The sequence below is a fragment of the Cucurbita pepo genome, chromosome LG20 (genome assembly GCF_002806865.2).
Source record: "Cucurbita pepo subsp. pepo cultivar mu-cu-16 chromosome LG20, ASM280686v2, whole genome shotgun sequence".
Lineage (NCBI taxonomy): Eukaryota > Viridiplantae > Streptophyta > Magnoliopsida > Cucurbitales > Cucurbitaceae > Cucurbita > Cucurbita pepo.
In genome coordinates, this window is record NC_036657.1 from 5,126,714 (window position 1) to 5,142,137 (window position 15,424).

Consider the following 15,424-nt stretch of genomic DNA (forward strand, 5'->3'; position numbering starts at 1 on the left):
AAAACCGAATCAATTTAGTTCAGTTCAGAAAAAATCAACCCAACTCTACCCGAAATGCTAATCCAACCCAACCCAACCCTTATAGTTTCGGTTGGGTTGGTCTGTGTTGTCGGGTTGAATGTACACCTCTAGATTTTATAATTGGTTTTTTGTTCTTTTTTTTTTTCTTCTTATTATTCAATTTTTTAATAAGTATGTTTAAATTAATTCAAAATAGAAAACAATATTAAAGTTTAATTTTTTATTTTTATTTTTATCCTTATAAAATATCAAATAAAAATTTCCTTATAATCTTTTAATGGATGTCATGGTGTTTACTTGAATGGAGGGTTGCATTGGGTTGGACAAGATGATCTTCATCACGATGTTATTTATCGTCTAAATATGGAAGATGAGAAGTACGAGCACATTCCTTTTCCTAATGATGACGGTTATTTTCCTTGCATTGGAGTATTTAATGGTGCTCTTCATCTAACCCTTTCTATGGAGGGGCACGAGTACACAATGTGGAAGATGAAAGAAGATGGTTCGTGGATTAAAGCATTTAGTACCAGCGTACCAGATGTGAGCAAAAATATTCTTTCTTTTTCACAATCAACTGTGGAACAGGTTAAAATATGTAAAGATGGAAAGATCTTGTGTGTTTGGGCGGGAGCTGAATTAGTGTTGTATGATCCGAAGACGGAGAAGATGGAGAAGTTGATGGATGATACAATCGCGAGAGAATTTTCGGTTCACAACATCGACTGCTTTAATTTTAATGCTCTTCTTGATATTTTGACTGGAAAAATATGAAAATTTTGAGTATAATTTATATTGAAATTGAGATTGAAATTTTGTTTTAAATATGAGTTTTAATCATAGATAAATTTTTTATTTTATTTTTTATTTTTTATTTTTATTAATTAGAGAAGGAAGTGTATTAATAAATTAATTTATGAATGGTTTAATTTATTTTATTTTTATGAAAATTTGATTAGAAAATACACATATTTAAGTTTTATTTATTTATTTATTTTTTTATTAAAATTAGATAAATAAACTCGAGGCATATTATTAATAAATAAATAAATAAATTAGTTTAATAATTTAATATAATAAAAAAAATAATTAGTTTAAAGTCACTTATTCGTTTTATTAATAATAAAAAAAAGTTTAATTAATTTAATAAATTGATATAATAAAAATAAAATAATTATAATTATTAATGGTATAAAATTAAACAATAATAAAAATATTATAAATATGATAACAAAAATAAACCTATGTGATATTTTAATATTTTTAAATATCTTATTCTCCCATATATTANGGTAAGGATAATGTGATAGCTAATGCATTATCTTTCTTACAAAAAAAAAAAATAATAATAATAAAAAAAAAAATAATAATAAATTTAAATTCTTAATAAAAATACAAAAACAAACCAAAAAAAAAAAAAAAAAATCATCTACAAAATGAATAACAAAAAAAATTATATTTTAAATATGAAAAAAATGAATATTTTATTTAAATTAACCCAACATTCTTAAAATATAGTAAAATCTACCTTTGTCTTTTTTACTTGAAAAACTACCTCCTTTCTTCTATCTTACTTAAACTCTAATTTATTCATCTTAATATAATACATTTAAAATTTTACACAAATTAAACAATAAAAATTGTCTAATAACATTCCAATTTCTGAAATGATAATAATCAAATCGAAATTAAAGTCTAAAAAGACTAGAGGAGGTATTAAAAAAAAATGGATGACTCCTACAATTTGGATTTTAAAAAATCTACTGAGAAAGCCCAAAAAAATTATTAACTTTTTTTTTCAAATTTTGGTTTTATTCAAACGTCTGTAGTACGCACACCAAAAATTATTAAGCTCCATTGGCTGTATAGCATAGAAACACCATATATATTCATAGAACAAGAGAAAAACTAAGCAGATATAACCTACAAAGATTGCTACATCTCTGAAGTGCTTTATTTGAGTCACTATTATATTACTAGACATCCTACAGTTGGTGGTAAAAAAAAAAAAAAAAAAAAAAAAGGGGTTACTACGGTTGGTTGGAGGTTTATAGGACCAACCAAGTGTTTGTGATGAACCAAATCATTCGGTGAAACCAATGAATCCATTTCTTGTAAAGAACTAGGGCCATCCATAATTAGAAACTTTTCCAAGTAGTTTTATGTTGAAAATACCACAACTTTGATGTTGAAAGGGGAGAGAAGTTGTTGAGAAAGAAAAAGGAAGAAAAGGAGGTATGGGTTTAGATGGTGGTCTGTCATGGGCAGATCAATGGGATTCCAACCCTGACCCAGGCCCTCCACCGTCGTCGGCAGAAAACGGGAAGAAGAAGAAGAAGAAGAAGAAGGAGAAGGAGGAGGGGGGATCCTCCTCGTCAGAGAAGAGCATATTTAAGAAGGCAAGCTTGAAGTGGATAAAGGAATTGCGAAAGAAATCTGAGAAATCTTGAAAAACAGAGATTTCTACTTGCTTTCTTATTTCTCCTCATCCTTTTCCCAAATTCTTCACTTATCCAATGAATTGTGCTCCTGTTCTTATTATTTTTTCTTTCTTTCTTCCTTTTTCGAATCAAATGGAGGGGTGAAGGGGAAAAACTTCAACTCCTTTCAAAGATAAAATACTATCCTATCGATGAATTCAAATATAACTCTTCCGTGCATATTAAAGAATTATTTAGAGATGACCAACACTTTTAGAACTATTTATGCATCTTGTCTTACGAAAAAAAAAGTTGTAGATGATTATTACGTGTTTCATGAATTTTTATTTAAGAAAAGTAAGCTTTATATTCCTAAATGCTATATAAGAGATTTTTTTTTTAGTGAAGCACATGTTGGTACCTTAATGAGGCATTTTGGGATTAATAAAACTTATAATATGTTGTATAAACGGCCGAAGATGAAACATGATGTTCATAATTTTTGTAACCAATTTTTTAAATGCAAAGAAGCTAAAACTAGATCACAACCAAATGGATTGTATACTAAAGGACTTCCGACTAATATATCTATAAATTTTGTTATTAGTTTGGGCACACTAAAAATGGTAAGAGATAGTATTTTTATTGTAAGAGTAAAATGACTCATTTTATTACTTGCAACAATAACGATGATGCAAAATATGTTAGTAGTAGGGACGTTAAATTTTTAAGACACTTTGGAAGTATAGTGGGGTAAATTGGGTACCAAATTATTGTTTTCAATTGCATGTCATCCTCCCATCCTCCCGATGAGCAAACTGAGGTGGTTAATAGGTAGGAGTGTTGCTTAGGGCTATTATTTTTAAAAATATTAAGTCTTGGGATGAATGGTTGCGGTTGGTAGAGTTTTACCATTCATAGTTCTCATTTTGAAGTTGTTTATGGATTTAATCCGCTTAATCCTCTTAATTTTCTTCCTATTCCTTCTAATATTTTTGTGAGTGAAGCCGCCACAAAAATGACAGATTTGATCAAAACATTATGCAAAAAGGTGAAGGAGAGAATTGAGAAACAAAATTTCAAAGTTGCTTCAAGAATTAACAAAGGACGGAAGAAAATCATTTTTCAACCCGGTGACTGAGTTTGGATACATTTTCAAAAGGAGCTATACTCATCTCACACAAAGTTACATCAAAGAGGGGATGACCATTATTAAGTCCTTGAAAGAATTAAATTAATCTTTCCGGAGAATTTTTAGTACATTCTAATTTCAATGTTGTTGACTTGAGTCTTTTTGATGTAAGTGATGTGATTTTTCTGATTCGAGGACGAATTCTTTTAAGAGGGGGAATATGTTAAGGATCACGGTGTTCCAAATGTTCCAACTCGACCTATTACACGAACAAGGCCAAAAAGATTCAACAAGTATTCATTCTTCATCTACAAAATTGGATAGGCTCGGTTCAACTATCATTTTATGAGTTGTTAGAAAACTTTATTTATTATTTTTAATTTCATAAAGTTTATAATGGTGAAAAGGTCAAATTGACTTCATTTTTGTGGAGATTTAAGGGTACCGTGATTAAATCATGGCCAAAAATGTCTTTGTTGAGAGAGTATAAATACGCACAAATTATTATGTAAAAATCATATTTGTGATAATGAAATCGATCTCTAAGTTGAGACTTTCCCCTTAGAAATTTGAGTATCATCTTTGTCATTTCTAAGTTTCATACCATTATTGGGGTAGATTGCATCTTATTCATTCAATCAAGTCTTGCTTAAGTTTGATTGTAGAGTGACTCAATTCAAAACAAGGTTCCAAATATTGTTTTTAGATCTTTTATCGTGAGAGGTAATCTAATTCTAGCCTTATCTCTTGGTTGATCCGAATTTCGTATAAGTTGATGTTAATTTCTTTGATTCAAGGGTTCTTGCTCCAACAGTCCAGACATACGCGGGGAGTTTAAATCACACGATGGCCTGACACCCACGACCGACTGGAGCGATAATCCGCACCTTCAATGCCAAATGTACCTGATACTTGACGAGCTTCCAGTTGTGGCTCCTCTTGGCTTGACTTCGTGTCTTGGTTCAACTTGACTTGGTGGCTCGACTTCTCGGCTTAGGTTGCTCAATATCAAAAAAATTATATACCGTTTTTTAAGTTTTCGACCATTCTGAAGTCACTTTGACTGTATTTAAGGCGATTAGGTTTAGTATAAGATCCGTTTTCTCAATTTAAGTTAAATTGAGCTAAGAAATTAGTATTACTAACAAAATGAGATGGACGTTCTAATAGAAAATAACTCTGAATGATGCTTGGAGCAACTTTGAGGGACAAAATACAAACGTAGTCAAGTTTAAGGAGAATGTCAGCTAAGGCAAATCAAGTAAGTGGCCTAACTATCAGTACAGTTAGGAATTGATCTTTGTACGATGACACGTTTCTGTGGTTCTCCACGTGTTATATGCCTGATACGTGTGAAATATTTAGGACACGATGTGATTAGGATATGTTTAGGAAACGATATGATTATAATATGTTTATGAAACAATATAGCTATGATATATTTATGAAAGGATATGACTATGATATGTTTATGAAATGATATGACTATGATATATTTATGAAACGATATGACTATAATATGTTTATGAAACGATATGAAAGGATAAGTCCATGATATGTCCATGATACCATGTGACTATGAAATGATACGTAAATGTTATGACACGTGTTATGATTTGATCTACTGATGATATGATAAATGTTATGCGGTAACACATTTGGTGATATAGTATATGATATTACATGATATGTTGATGATATGAGATATGTATGATATGACACGATGCATGATATGAATGATATAAGATAAGATGTATCGATTTGATGCACAACCCCGATTTATGCATGAAAAGCTATGATGAAAATGATAGGATATGAAGGAAAATGGAGAGGGCTGCCTTACATGATAATGAATAAAAATGTTGGGACCTCATGCATGTTCATGCGGAAAATACCCATTTTTTATGATGGTATGGATGCGTACACTAAGAGGTAGGAAAATGATCATTATAGTTATTATAATGTTGCTACTATTGTTATTCCTAATGGGTGTCCGACATCGGCAGCTCCGAGAAAATGCTCACACAACTAGATAATTTACCATAATACGAAAGAAATTAAGATTTACCATCCATAATAGGTAATTTACAAAATAGGGAAGAAATGAAAAGAAAGGAAAAGAAAGGTAGAAAGATGAGATAAGGATTGAAAAGAGAAGAATAAAATTAGAGAAATGAAATGGAAAAGAAATAAAGCTGAAGGAATAATGTTAGGAAGACATATGTTTTTTTATTTTTGGTTTTTGATTTTTTTTAATAGTTTAATGACTATTCAGTCTATTGTAGATGAAGTTATTCACTCAGTGATTGGGAATCCAAAAATGGATGATTGAGGTTATAAATCGTGTCTCTTCCTCTTCCACGATAGAAGGAGAAGATGTTGAACCGATAGATGCTCCTTCTTGAAGAAGCTTTTTGAAATCAGTTTCTGATGTTGTCTAGAGGCTAACGCTGCAAGTAGCCTAGATTTTGAGTGGAAGAACTCAGAGGTCTTCTCCTCGGATAAATCTTGAAGATGACCGTTTTCAAATAACCAAACCGTCACAACCTTTAGATATGCTTGGGTATGAGTGTATTTATCCCACCATTTGATTTTTATTGTTGTGAAGATCTGTTTTATTTGATTTTCATTTTTTTCCCTCGAAAAATTCAAAGTTAAAATCTAGGCAGTTTGAAATTATATGCTAAATCGCATGGTTAAGGGGAATGGCTCTGGTACTGGGACAGGAAATATATCTTTCGTGAGTCCAAAGATATTCCACCATGAACCAAAATAGATAATTGTCCACCATGAACCAAAATAGATAATTGATTTTATGGGCATTTTGGCAAAATTGGATGAACCGTGGGTACTCGAAATTTTGATACCAAATAACATTAAATCAAGTCATTTGATAATCTCTATAAGAGAATGAACGAAGAACAAAGGGTTTTGAAAAAGTCTTCTCCGTATATGGATCTTGATTCAAATCCATCAAATTCATGACTTTAAAAATTTTGAGTTTTGAATACGCGATTTTTTAAGGATTCTTGCGATTCGAAATATGACTTCTGGGATAAAGAAGAATCCCGATGGATATGCTCTTTTGACGATCTCATTTATTTTTGGATCGTCATACTCTGGCTCTACAGGAGCTTCGGGCAAGGATACGAGTTTTTGAAAATATGTCCTGATTTCAGGTATTGGAGAAAATCGAACGGGAACAACTGCGTCCGAGTAAGTTGAGGGGACAGAAAATCTCTTTGAAGTGGAAGAGACAGTAGGTCTCAAAGGAATGGCGGCAATGGTCGTGTTGAAGAGGCAGAGGGCCTCTAAGGAGTGATAACCTCCGGTTGATTTTGAGCAGCAGCTTTTGCTTGGAATCTGGTCAGCAGTGTGAAACTAGAGTCCATAGCATAACTATCTCAAGTCATGGAGTAGGGGAGTTTTAAGAAGAAGTAGGAGGCTTCTTCCCTTTTTCCGTCATTGGAGTAGGGGAGTTTAAAGAAGTAGTCTTTTTCAATGGAGATGAGGTAAAGTGGATAGAGAGAATGTGTTTTGAGAGTAGGAACTCTCTTGAGAGGTAATGACAATTGGTTTTCAATTCTTTCATAGGCCAAATTTGAAAATGAAACCAAGATTAAATTTACTTCCATCTAGAAAAAATTTGTGTTATACAAGATTCTTCCCATCCGTCCCTAAAACAAATTTGGATGCTTTGGAATCCGTTTTGATAACAAAACTTTTGTTAATAAAATCTTTTTGAAATTTTTGTACACAGAGTACTATTGAAAATATTTCTTTTTTACGTTAAGTAATTCTTTTGAGTAGAATTCCATATTCTCGGATGAAGACGGACAATAGATTCTTTCTTGTCAAAAGAATGTTTCAGGATTCTCCCTATCGTGTATGGATGCGTTTGACTCCACTGTTAAATATTAAACTAACTTTTGTGTTTATCAAAGATAAACACTGAATTGATTTGACAAGAGATTTGATTTTTTGGACTGTTTTGGTGTGTTGTCAGAGGATTTTGGATTCTTTCTTAGTCTCTACTAGTAGTTTGCAAATGAGTCTCATATTTGAGAGAAAAGCAGACACATAATTGAGACATCTCAACAAAAAAAATCTTTCGATAGGGTTATTTGATCCTAAATTTGAGGCAAATTCAAACGATTTTTGAATGGGTTTAATTACCAAATGAATTTCAAATTGGAAAAAACAAATTTTTGTTTGAAAAAGTTTGATTTTTGGTTTAGACACAACTAAACCATTTCTTTTGACTATTGTAAGAAAATGTTTGAAAGTATTTAAATGTTGGTGGATGTTTTGAAAAAAAAATCAGAACCAATAAAAATAATTGAAAACTCTTGAAATTGGGATGGAGTGTTTTTCCGCCCAAATAGCATAACCTTACATTCCTATTGTCAAAGGGATATTGAAAGCTGTTTTGTATTTATTTCTTCTGAAATCTGGCCAAAATCTTAGTCATATCAAATTTTGAAAATAATTTTGAATTTGAAATTCTTGGCATCAAATATTTAGAATTGAATATCTAATCTATTTCAAAACCTTATTTAACCGTTTGTAGTTTATTACTAGTCGTGGGACTCCATGTTCTTTCTCAGCTTGGTTGTTGACGTAAAAAGTCACGCATGACCATGGGCTTTTGGATGGTCTAATAAAACCCTTCTGCAGAAGATCATTAATTTCTGCTTTGTCATACAAAAATTCCAAAGAAATTTTATCAGCAACCCGACATCTTTATTAAGGAAACTTTAATAAACGAGAAGATGACAAACGAAGATTGACAACTTGTCAGCAAGACAATGAACACTCACATGTGAATTACTAGTCTTTTAAATTATTAGTTTGCTGTCTTTTCTTACTTTTTAGAAAAGGTTTCGCACGGTTCTATCTTGGTAGATTTAATCTTATCTCTTAGTTTATGTTTTTAAAATCTACTTTCAAATCGAAAGTCTATAAAATGACTTCATCAATGTAAAAAGGGCATCGATCCGTAGCTCTCTCTCTCTCTACAATTAATTGAAAATTAAGAGAAGAAAAACGATTCTACTCTATCTATCTCCCATATCTTCATCTCATGAACGAATTTTTGAAAAAGCTCAGAAAATCAAACCGTCTCAAATTCTCTACCGAAGAAGAAGAAAACTCAAATGAGCACAGAAGAGGAGGGAACCTCACCATCTCAAATACTCTCAATCAAGAATACGAGATTGTCAACATTGGAGACCAACTCCAAAATTGTACTATTCCAAGAGTAGATCCCAAAACTATCTACCAATTTTCAACATTTAATTTTACTCAAATATCATGCATCAAATTATGATAGAAAAATATCCCAATTCATAGCCATAGGGAATCATTGAATCTTTTTTCAAAATGTCTTATACTCCAATATCGCGAAGAATTTAATTACCTTCATGTTGGTCTTGTTCAAGTCACAATAAAACCGTTATTCAGACTAGGACTAGATATCCCCGTTCTTATCCCCCTTCGAGATAAGAGACATGAAGACTTCTCAAATTCCTTACTAGGAATGGTTTAATCTAATTTAGAGAATGGACCGATTTATTTAAATTATTATCCAAATTTTACTTTGTCTCTCAACACCGGCATATATTATCANGAAAAGGAGGAGAAAGAAGTAGTTATGAATTTTTGTTTTTAAACTCAGTCAGAAAGTCATACTTATTCTAGGGAAGGAGTGAGTGGATTATGATGAGAAAACTGGGGAAGAAAAAGTTGGATAGTTATGGACATTTTTAACCTTATAAATAGGCTTTACTTTTGAGGGTAATATGAGAGCAAAAGGGAGTAAGCAAAAAGAGCAAAAACAGAAAAAGAAGAAAGAGTTAAATGGTGTGAAATAGGAAAAGGCTTTTCAAAAGTCTTTGCTTAAAGGTTCAGATTTTTTCCAATTTCGCCTTATTTGGTTCAGATTTTATTTTTATTTCTATACATGACAAGATATTATGTCATGCATTTGTTCTCACGGGAAAAGTTGCGATTTTCAACAAGGAAGTTACTACCTTAATGAAAAAGTCATAAAGACCTTTTATATTCCTATATTCAACTCTTTTCCTTCCTTGAAAACGATTTTTGCTCTCCAAACTTGTTTGTGTTTTCGAGGGTATCTGAGAGTACGAGAAATCGAGTGTTAGCCGGAAAAATGTGTGGGTAGTTTTCTTGTTCGGCGAGTTCTCGAAACTGATTGTGTTGCTGTTTTGGAGGAAGAGTCGAGTGGAAGTTAACATCAACGTCGGAATCGCTACGTCAAAGAAGGCAAACCGTCGGAACGAAGGAGGATGACGCCACATACTGTCGTCGAAAACGGAAGGGATTGCGTCGTCGGCGGCACATCAGATTAGGGTTTTCGTGAGGGTTCGGGCGAAGAAGACGCAAAGTCGGGTCGGGTTTCGGCCTCTGAACCGGCCCACAGAACAAACGTGGGCCCTGTGTGTTTCGGCCCAACATGGACGCACGCTGCAGCCTTGGTCTCGGCTCCGCACGTGTGCTCTCCGCTCGGCTTGACGTGTACAGCGGCTCGGCTTGGCAGCTTAGTTGGTCGGCTCGGTAGCTCGGCTTGGTGACTCGGTATCACTATAATATATCGATTCCGAGGTTTTTGACTCTTTTGAAGCCGTTTCTGCCCTTAGTTTTACCATCCGAGGTCAGTAAGGTTCCTAAACGTTAAAGATAGATTAGGTCGGGGGTTTATTTTGATAAATAACATGAAGTTTAGCTAGGGTATGTTATGAAAAGTTACTAAGTTTTTATGTGGTTATCATAGGACGTATTTAACCACTGGGATTAGCTCGTTTTGAATGACTTCAACCAAGACCATCGAGGTAAGTGACCTTATTGTTGGAGTTAGTTTACTACGTGTTGTATGATGGTGCGTGCCCTGTGGCCCCTGCATGCACCATGTTTTTATTATGTGATATGGCTATATGATGGATGAATTATGTGACTGTTTATGCTATGAAACGTAATGGGTTATGTTGACTGTTGACTGTTTATGTTATGTGAAGTTATGAATGAGATGTTAGTATTATATGCCATGAATATGTTGATTGATGCCATAGATACACGTAGAATTATCGAGTCATGTCATGGGATGTTTATGCAACTGGAATGTTTATGTAATATGCCATGTAATGTAAGTCATGTGAGATGCCATGCAATGTAAGAAACGTATATGCGTTGTTAGCACTGCTTATGTAATGCCATGTTAGATATGTTAAGGGNTGAAGGATGAAACCCCATATTCAGAGTTTATTACAAGCTCATGAATACAAATATTTCTCTAAGAGCATTACAATCCTCGCCAAAAGGATCAACTATGCTCATAGAAGTAAATATTGGAAAGTCTTCTGTGACTGTTCCAAAAACTCTTTCCTGGGATCAAATAATGAGAAATACTCTCTCGAAAATAGAAGACGCCAGCCTTCGCAAAAGAAAGAATCTCAAAATCCTGTCCAAATCATCGGACATGATGACGAAAGCGTTGAAATAAAGTTTAGCAAAAAACCTTCGTCAAATTTAAAAGTAAAAGAATCCCTGAGTTCCAGGAGTACTTTAGGAGTTTCAAGCTCAATATATGACATTTTAAAGGTAAAGGATGTAAACTACCCTTAAAGAGTATCAATCTCCTACAAAGATGACTCAAGATATTGGGAATAAACTTAAATGAGAGAGAAAAGGAGGAGAAAGAAGTAGTTATGAATTTTTGTTTTTAAACTCAGTCAGAAAGTCATACTTATTCTAGGGAAGGAGTGAGTGGATTATGATGAGAAAACTGGGGAAGAAAAAGTTGGATAGTTATGGACATTTTTAACCTTATAAATAGGCTTTACTTTTGAGGGTAATATGAGAGCAAAAGGGAGTAAGCAAAAAGAGCAAAAACAGAAAAAGAAGAAAGAGTTAAATGGTGTGAAATAGGAAAAGGCTTTTCAAAAGTCTTTGCTTAAAGGTTCAGATTTTTTCCAATTTCGCCTTATTTGGTTCAGATTTTATTTTTATTTCTATACATGACAAGATATTATGTCATGCATTTGTTCTCACGGGAAAAGTTGCGATTTTCAACAAGGAAGTTACTACCTTAATGAAAAAGTCATAAAGACCTTTTATATTCCTATATTCAACTCTTTTCCTTCCTTGAAAACGATTTTTGCTCTCCAAACTTGTTTGTGTTTTCGAGGGTATCTGAGAGTACGAGAAATCGAGTGTTAGCCGGAAAAATGTGTGGGTAGTTTTCTTGTTCGGCGAGTTCTCGAAACTGATTGTGTTGCTGTTTTGGAGGAAGAGTCGAGTGGAAGTTAACATCAACGTCGGAATCGCTACGTCAAAGAAGGCAAACCGTCGGAACGAAGGAGGATGACGCCACATACTGTCGTCGAAAACGGAAGGGATTGCGTCGTCGGCGGCACATCAGATTAGGGTTTTCGTGAGGGTTCGGGCGAAGAAGACGCAAAGTCGGGTCGGGTTTCGGCCTCTGAACCGGCCCACAGAACAAACGTGGGCCCTGTGTGTTTCGGCCCAACATGGACGCACGCTGCAGCCTTGGTCTCGGCTCCGCACGTGTGCTCTCCGCTCGGCTTGACGTGTACAGCGGCTCGGCTTGGCAGCTTAGTTGGTCGGCTCGGTAGCTCGGCTTGGTGACTCGGTATCACTATAATATATCGATTCCGAGGTTTTTGACTCTTTTGAAGCCGTTTCTGCCCTTAGTTTTACCATCCGAGGTCAGTAAGGTTCCTAAACGTTAAAGATAGATTAGGTCGGGGGTTTATTTTGATAAATAACATGAAGTTTAGCTAGGGTATGTTATGAAAAGTTACTAAGTTTTTATGTGGTTATCATAGGACGTATTTAACCACTGGGATTAGCTCGTTTTGAATGACTTCAACCAAGACCATCGAGGTAAGTGACCTTATTGTTGGAGTTAGTTTACTACGTGTTGTATGATGGTGCGTGCCCTGTGGCCCCTGCATGCACCATGTTTTTATTATGTGATATGGCTATATGATGGATGAATTATGTGACTGTTTATGCTATGAAACGTAATGGGTTATGTTGACTGTTGACTGTTTATGTTATGTGAAGTTATGAATGAGATGTTAGTATTATATGCCATGAATATGTTGATTGATGCCATAGATACACGTAGAATTATCGAGTCATGTCATGGGATGTTTATGCAACTGGAATGTTTATGTAATATGCCATGTAATGTAAGTCATGTGAGATGCCATGCAATGTAAGAAACGTATATGCGTTGTTAGCACTGCTTATGTAATGCCATGTTAGATATGTTAAGGGACCTCATGCATGTTGGGTTTTATGTCCTAAAACTCATAGTTTGTAAACAAAGATATATTCTATTTTCAATAAAGTTATTATTGTTGTGTATTCAGAAAAAATTGTTATTGAATAAAGTGAACTTTACGATCATTAATCTAAATCCAATAAACTAAGAACTCTGGCTATAGTATGACTACTTGAACTATATGTAGAGACATAAGAGTGGATCAAGTTCAAGTATATAGTCAAAATGATCTATAGTATAAGGATAAGGCTGAGTACCTTATTCTGGGGACACTATGGATGCGGCCCACTTTTGTATATGATATAAACAATGCGATCACTAAATTGTGCATGTGGAGACATGTGAGTGGGGGCGTCCTATGCAATGAGTATTGCATAAGATCGGACCATGAAGAAAACCACTCTCACTTTATAAAGTCGTTTACTGTTGAGACTGATTTTCTTTTCATTCGATAACCTAGGTAACTCGGTTTTAATCCTGAGCTAACCATGAACTCCTGTTTATTCGGAATTATCCTTAGATTTGCATGGGTGAGAGTGGCTCTAGTTCGCCGACTCAACAGGCCTCCCATTTCAGGGGTAAGACTGGGTGAATGGCTGGGGACGTGGGGTGCAAGACGGAATTCACTCCTACCCACTTTTAGGGATAGAAGAAAGGTAGTTCCCTTAAGCACTGACTCCAGGTCTTGAACAAGGGGCCCCACCCTCTCATTGGCCTGAGAGGGATTCGGTTTACTGGTTGGACCACAAACCAATTGTTTATTAGAGGATCAGTGAGACATAAGGAACAAGAAGTAACTTCAGGGGTAAAACGGTAAATTGACCCAGCTCTAGTTACGAACAACCTGTGAAGGATCGACTTACTAATCATGGTTATATCAGATGGACAGAAATATATCTATAGTGAGGGGAGTGCAACTACTAGGCTATAGTGGAGTGTCCTAGTAGTTAACGAATGTTGGTTAACCAGGTTAATGAGTTTAATCGGTTAATCTTGAATCGTTGGAGCCCATGATCTATAGGTCCATTAGGTCCCTCTGCTAGCTCATATCGGACTAAACCATAGAACAGTGTGACGAGTGAGTTCGAAGTGTTCGAATTCAAATTAGGGAATATGCGTTACATATATACGATATATTTAACCGCAATTTTATTTTATTTACGAAATAAGCGAAAAGAGAGAATCTGAGATATTTAAATAAGATTTAAATATCTTAATCAATTATGTGTCGGAATTGACTGGGATTGGCATTTGAATTAATATTAAATATTAATTAAATAGTTTAATTAATTATTTAATGTTACTTTAATTTGAAATTCATTATTCAAATTAATTGTTGAATTAAAATGAAGAAAGTCAAAATGTTGACTTTCATCTAATTAAAATGAAGAAAGTCAAAATGTTGACTTTCATCTAATGGAAAAATCATGTTAGTGGAATTTTGAGGTGTCAAAATTTGGTTTAACCAAACTTGCATGTTTGCCAAATAAACCCCACAAGTTTGAGTGGAATTTTGAGTGTCAAAATTTGGTTAACTCAAACATGCATGCTTGCCACATAATCTCAAACATTTGAGTGGAATTTTAAGTGTCAAGATTTGGTGATCTCAAGTTTGCATGAACATGCAAACTTGACTCTTTAAATAGAGTGATCATGATACTTGGAAGGGATTCTTCATCTTGATGAAAAACCTCTCACAAGCACTCTCTTTCACGTATACAAAATCCCTCCCAAGTTTAGTCACTCACCGGATTCCACAATCCCGTTCTAAGGCCGGAGAATAGTGGAGAAGACACTAGTGGTGGTTCGAAATCGGTTCGTGAGGCAAAAGGAGTTTGAACTACAAAAGGTTAGTATTTAAACTCATTAAGTTTTAATACTTATGAACATGCTAGTCATTTACAATAATTGATGTTCTAAAAGTGCCTAAGATCCAAATTGCTTCCGCATGTGTTATATTAACACCATCAATTGGTATCAGAGCAAGTTTTAGGCACTTTATTTACATTAATTTGATCATGGTGGGTACCATTTCATGCATGAAATTTGTGGTTGCTAAAGTGGATGGTTTTGGTTTTGGCATTTTTTTTATGCTTCCATTTGATACAATTATTGTAATAAGCCTAAGGTGTATGGGCTTTAATAAATGAAGAAAGGTCTGTAATTTTTATAAAGTCATTAGAGTCCACTTTAGGTTGTAATTGATCGAAAATGGAAGAGATAAGCAAGCTGAACCGAAGAGGATGGAAGAGGCGGTTCGGGTGTTTTTTCTGTCGTTGGGGACCGATTGAACGTTTTTAAGGGTTGGTTGGTCCAGTTCGTGATCGTCGGGAGCGGCTCAAGTTATTTTTAGTTATTAATGTAATAATTTAGTTAATTGCTTGCTTTAAAATGCCAAAACCAACCCACTTTAGTGTGTTTAATTAATTATGCATTATGAATGTATGTTTTAATTAAATAGAAAATGTATATGCATAAAGTATGTCATATAGATTTAAAATCCCACCATAGGCTAAGCATGTT

The 15,424-nt window shown here is 34.2% G+C and overlaps 2 protein-coding genes across 2 annotated transcripts; both read left to right on the forward strand.

The window, feature by feature from the left end:
- Positions 1–291: 291 nt before the first annotated feature.
- LOC111783177 (F-box protein At3g07870-like) lies at positions 292–846 on the forward strand (the record flags this gene model as incomplete). The annotated part of the gene is given in 1 exon segment (XM_023664079.1): positions 292–846. A coding segment is annotated over 1 exon segment (504 nt), but the record flags the coding sequence as incomplete, so codon positions are not given.
- A 1,409-nt stretch (positions 847–2,255) lies between these two features.
- LOC111783185 lies at positions 2,256–2,680 on the forward strand. The gene has a single exon (XM_023664087.1). The coding sequence runs from the start codon at positions 2,259–2,261 to the stop codon at positions 2,469–2,471; it is 213 nt and encodes a 70-aa protein (XP_023519855.1). The 5' UTR covers positions 2,256–2,258; the 3' UTR covers positions 2,472–2,680.
- The last annotated feature ends 12,744 nt before the right edge of the window (positions 2,681–15,424 follow it).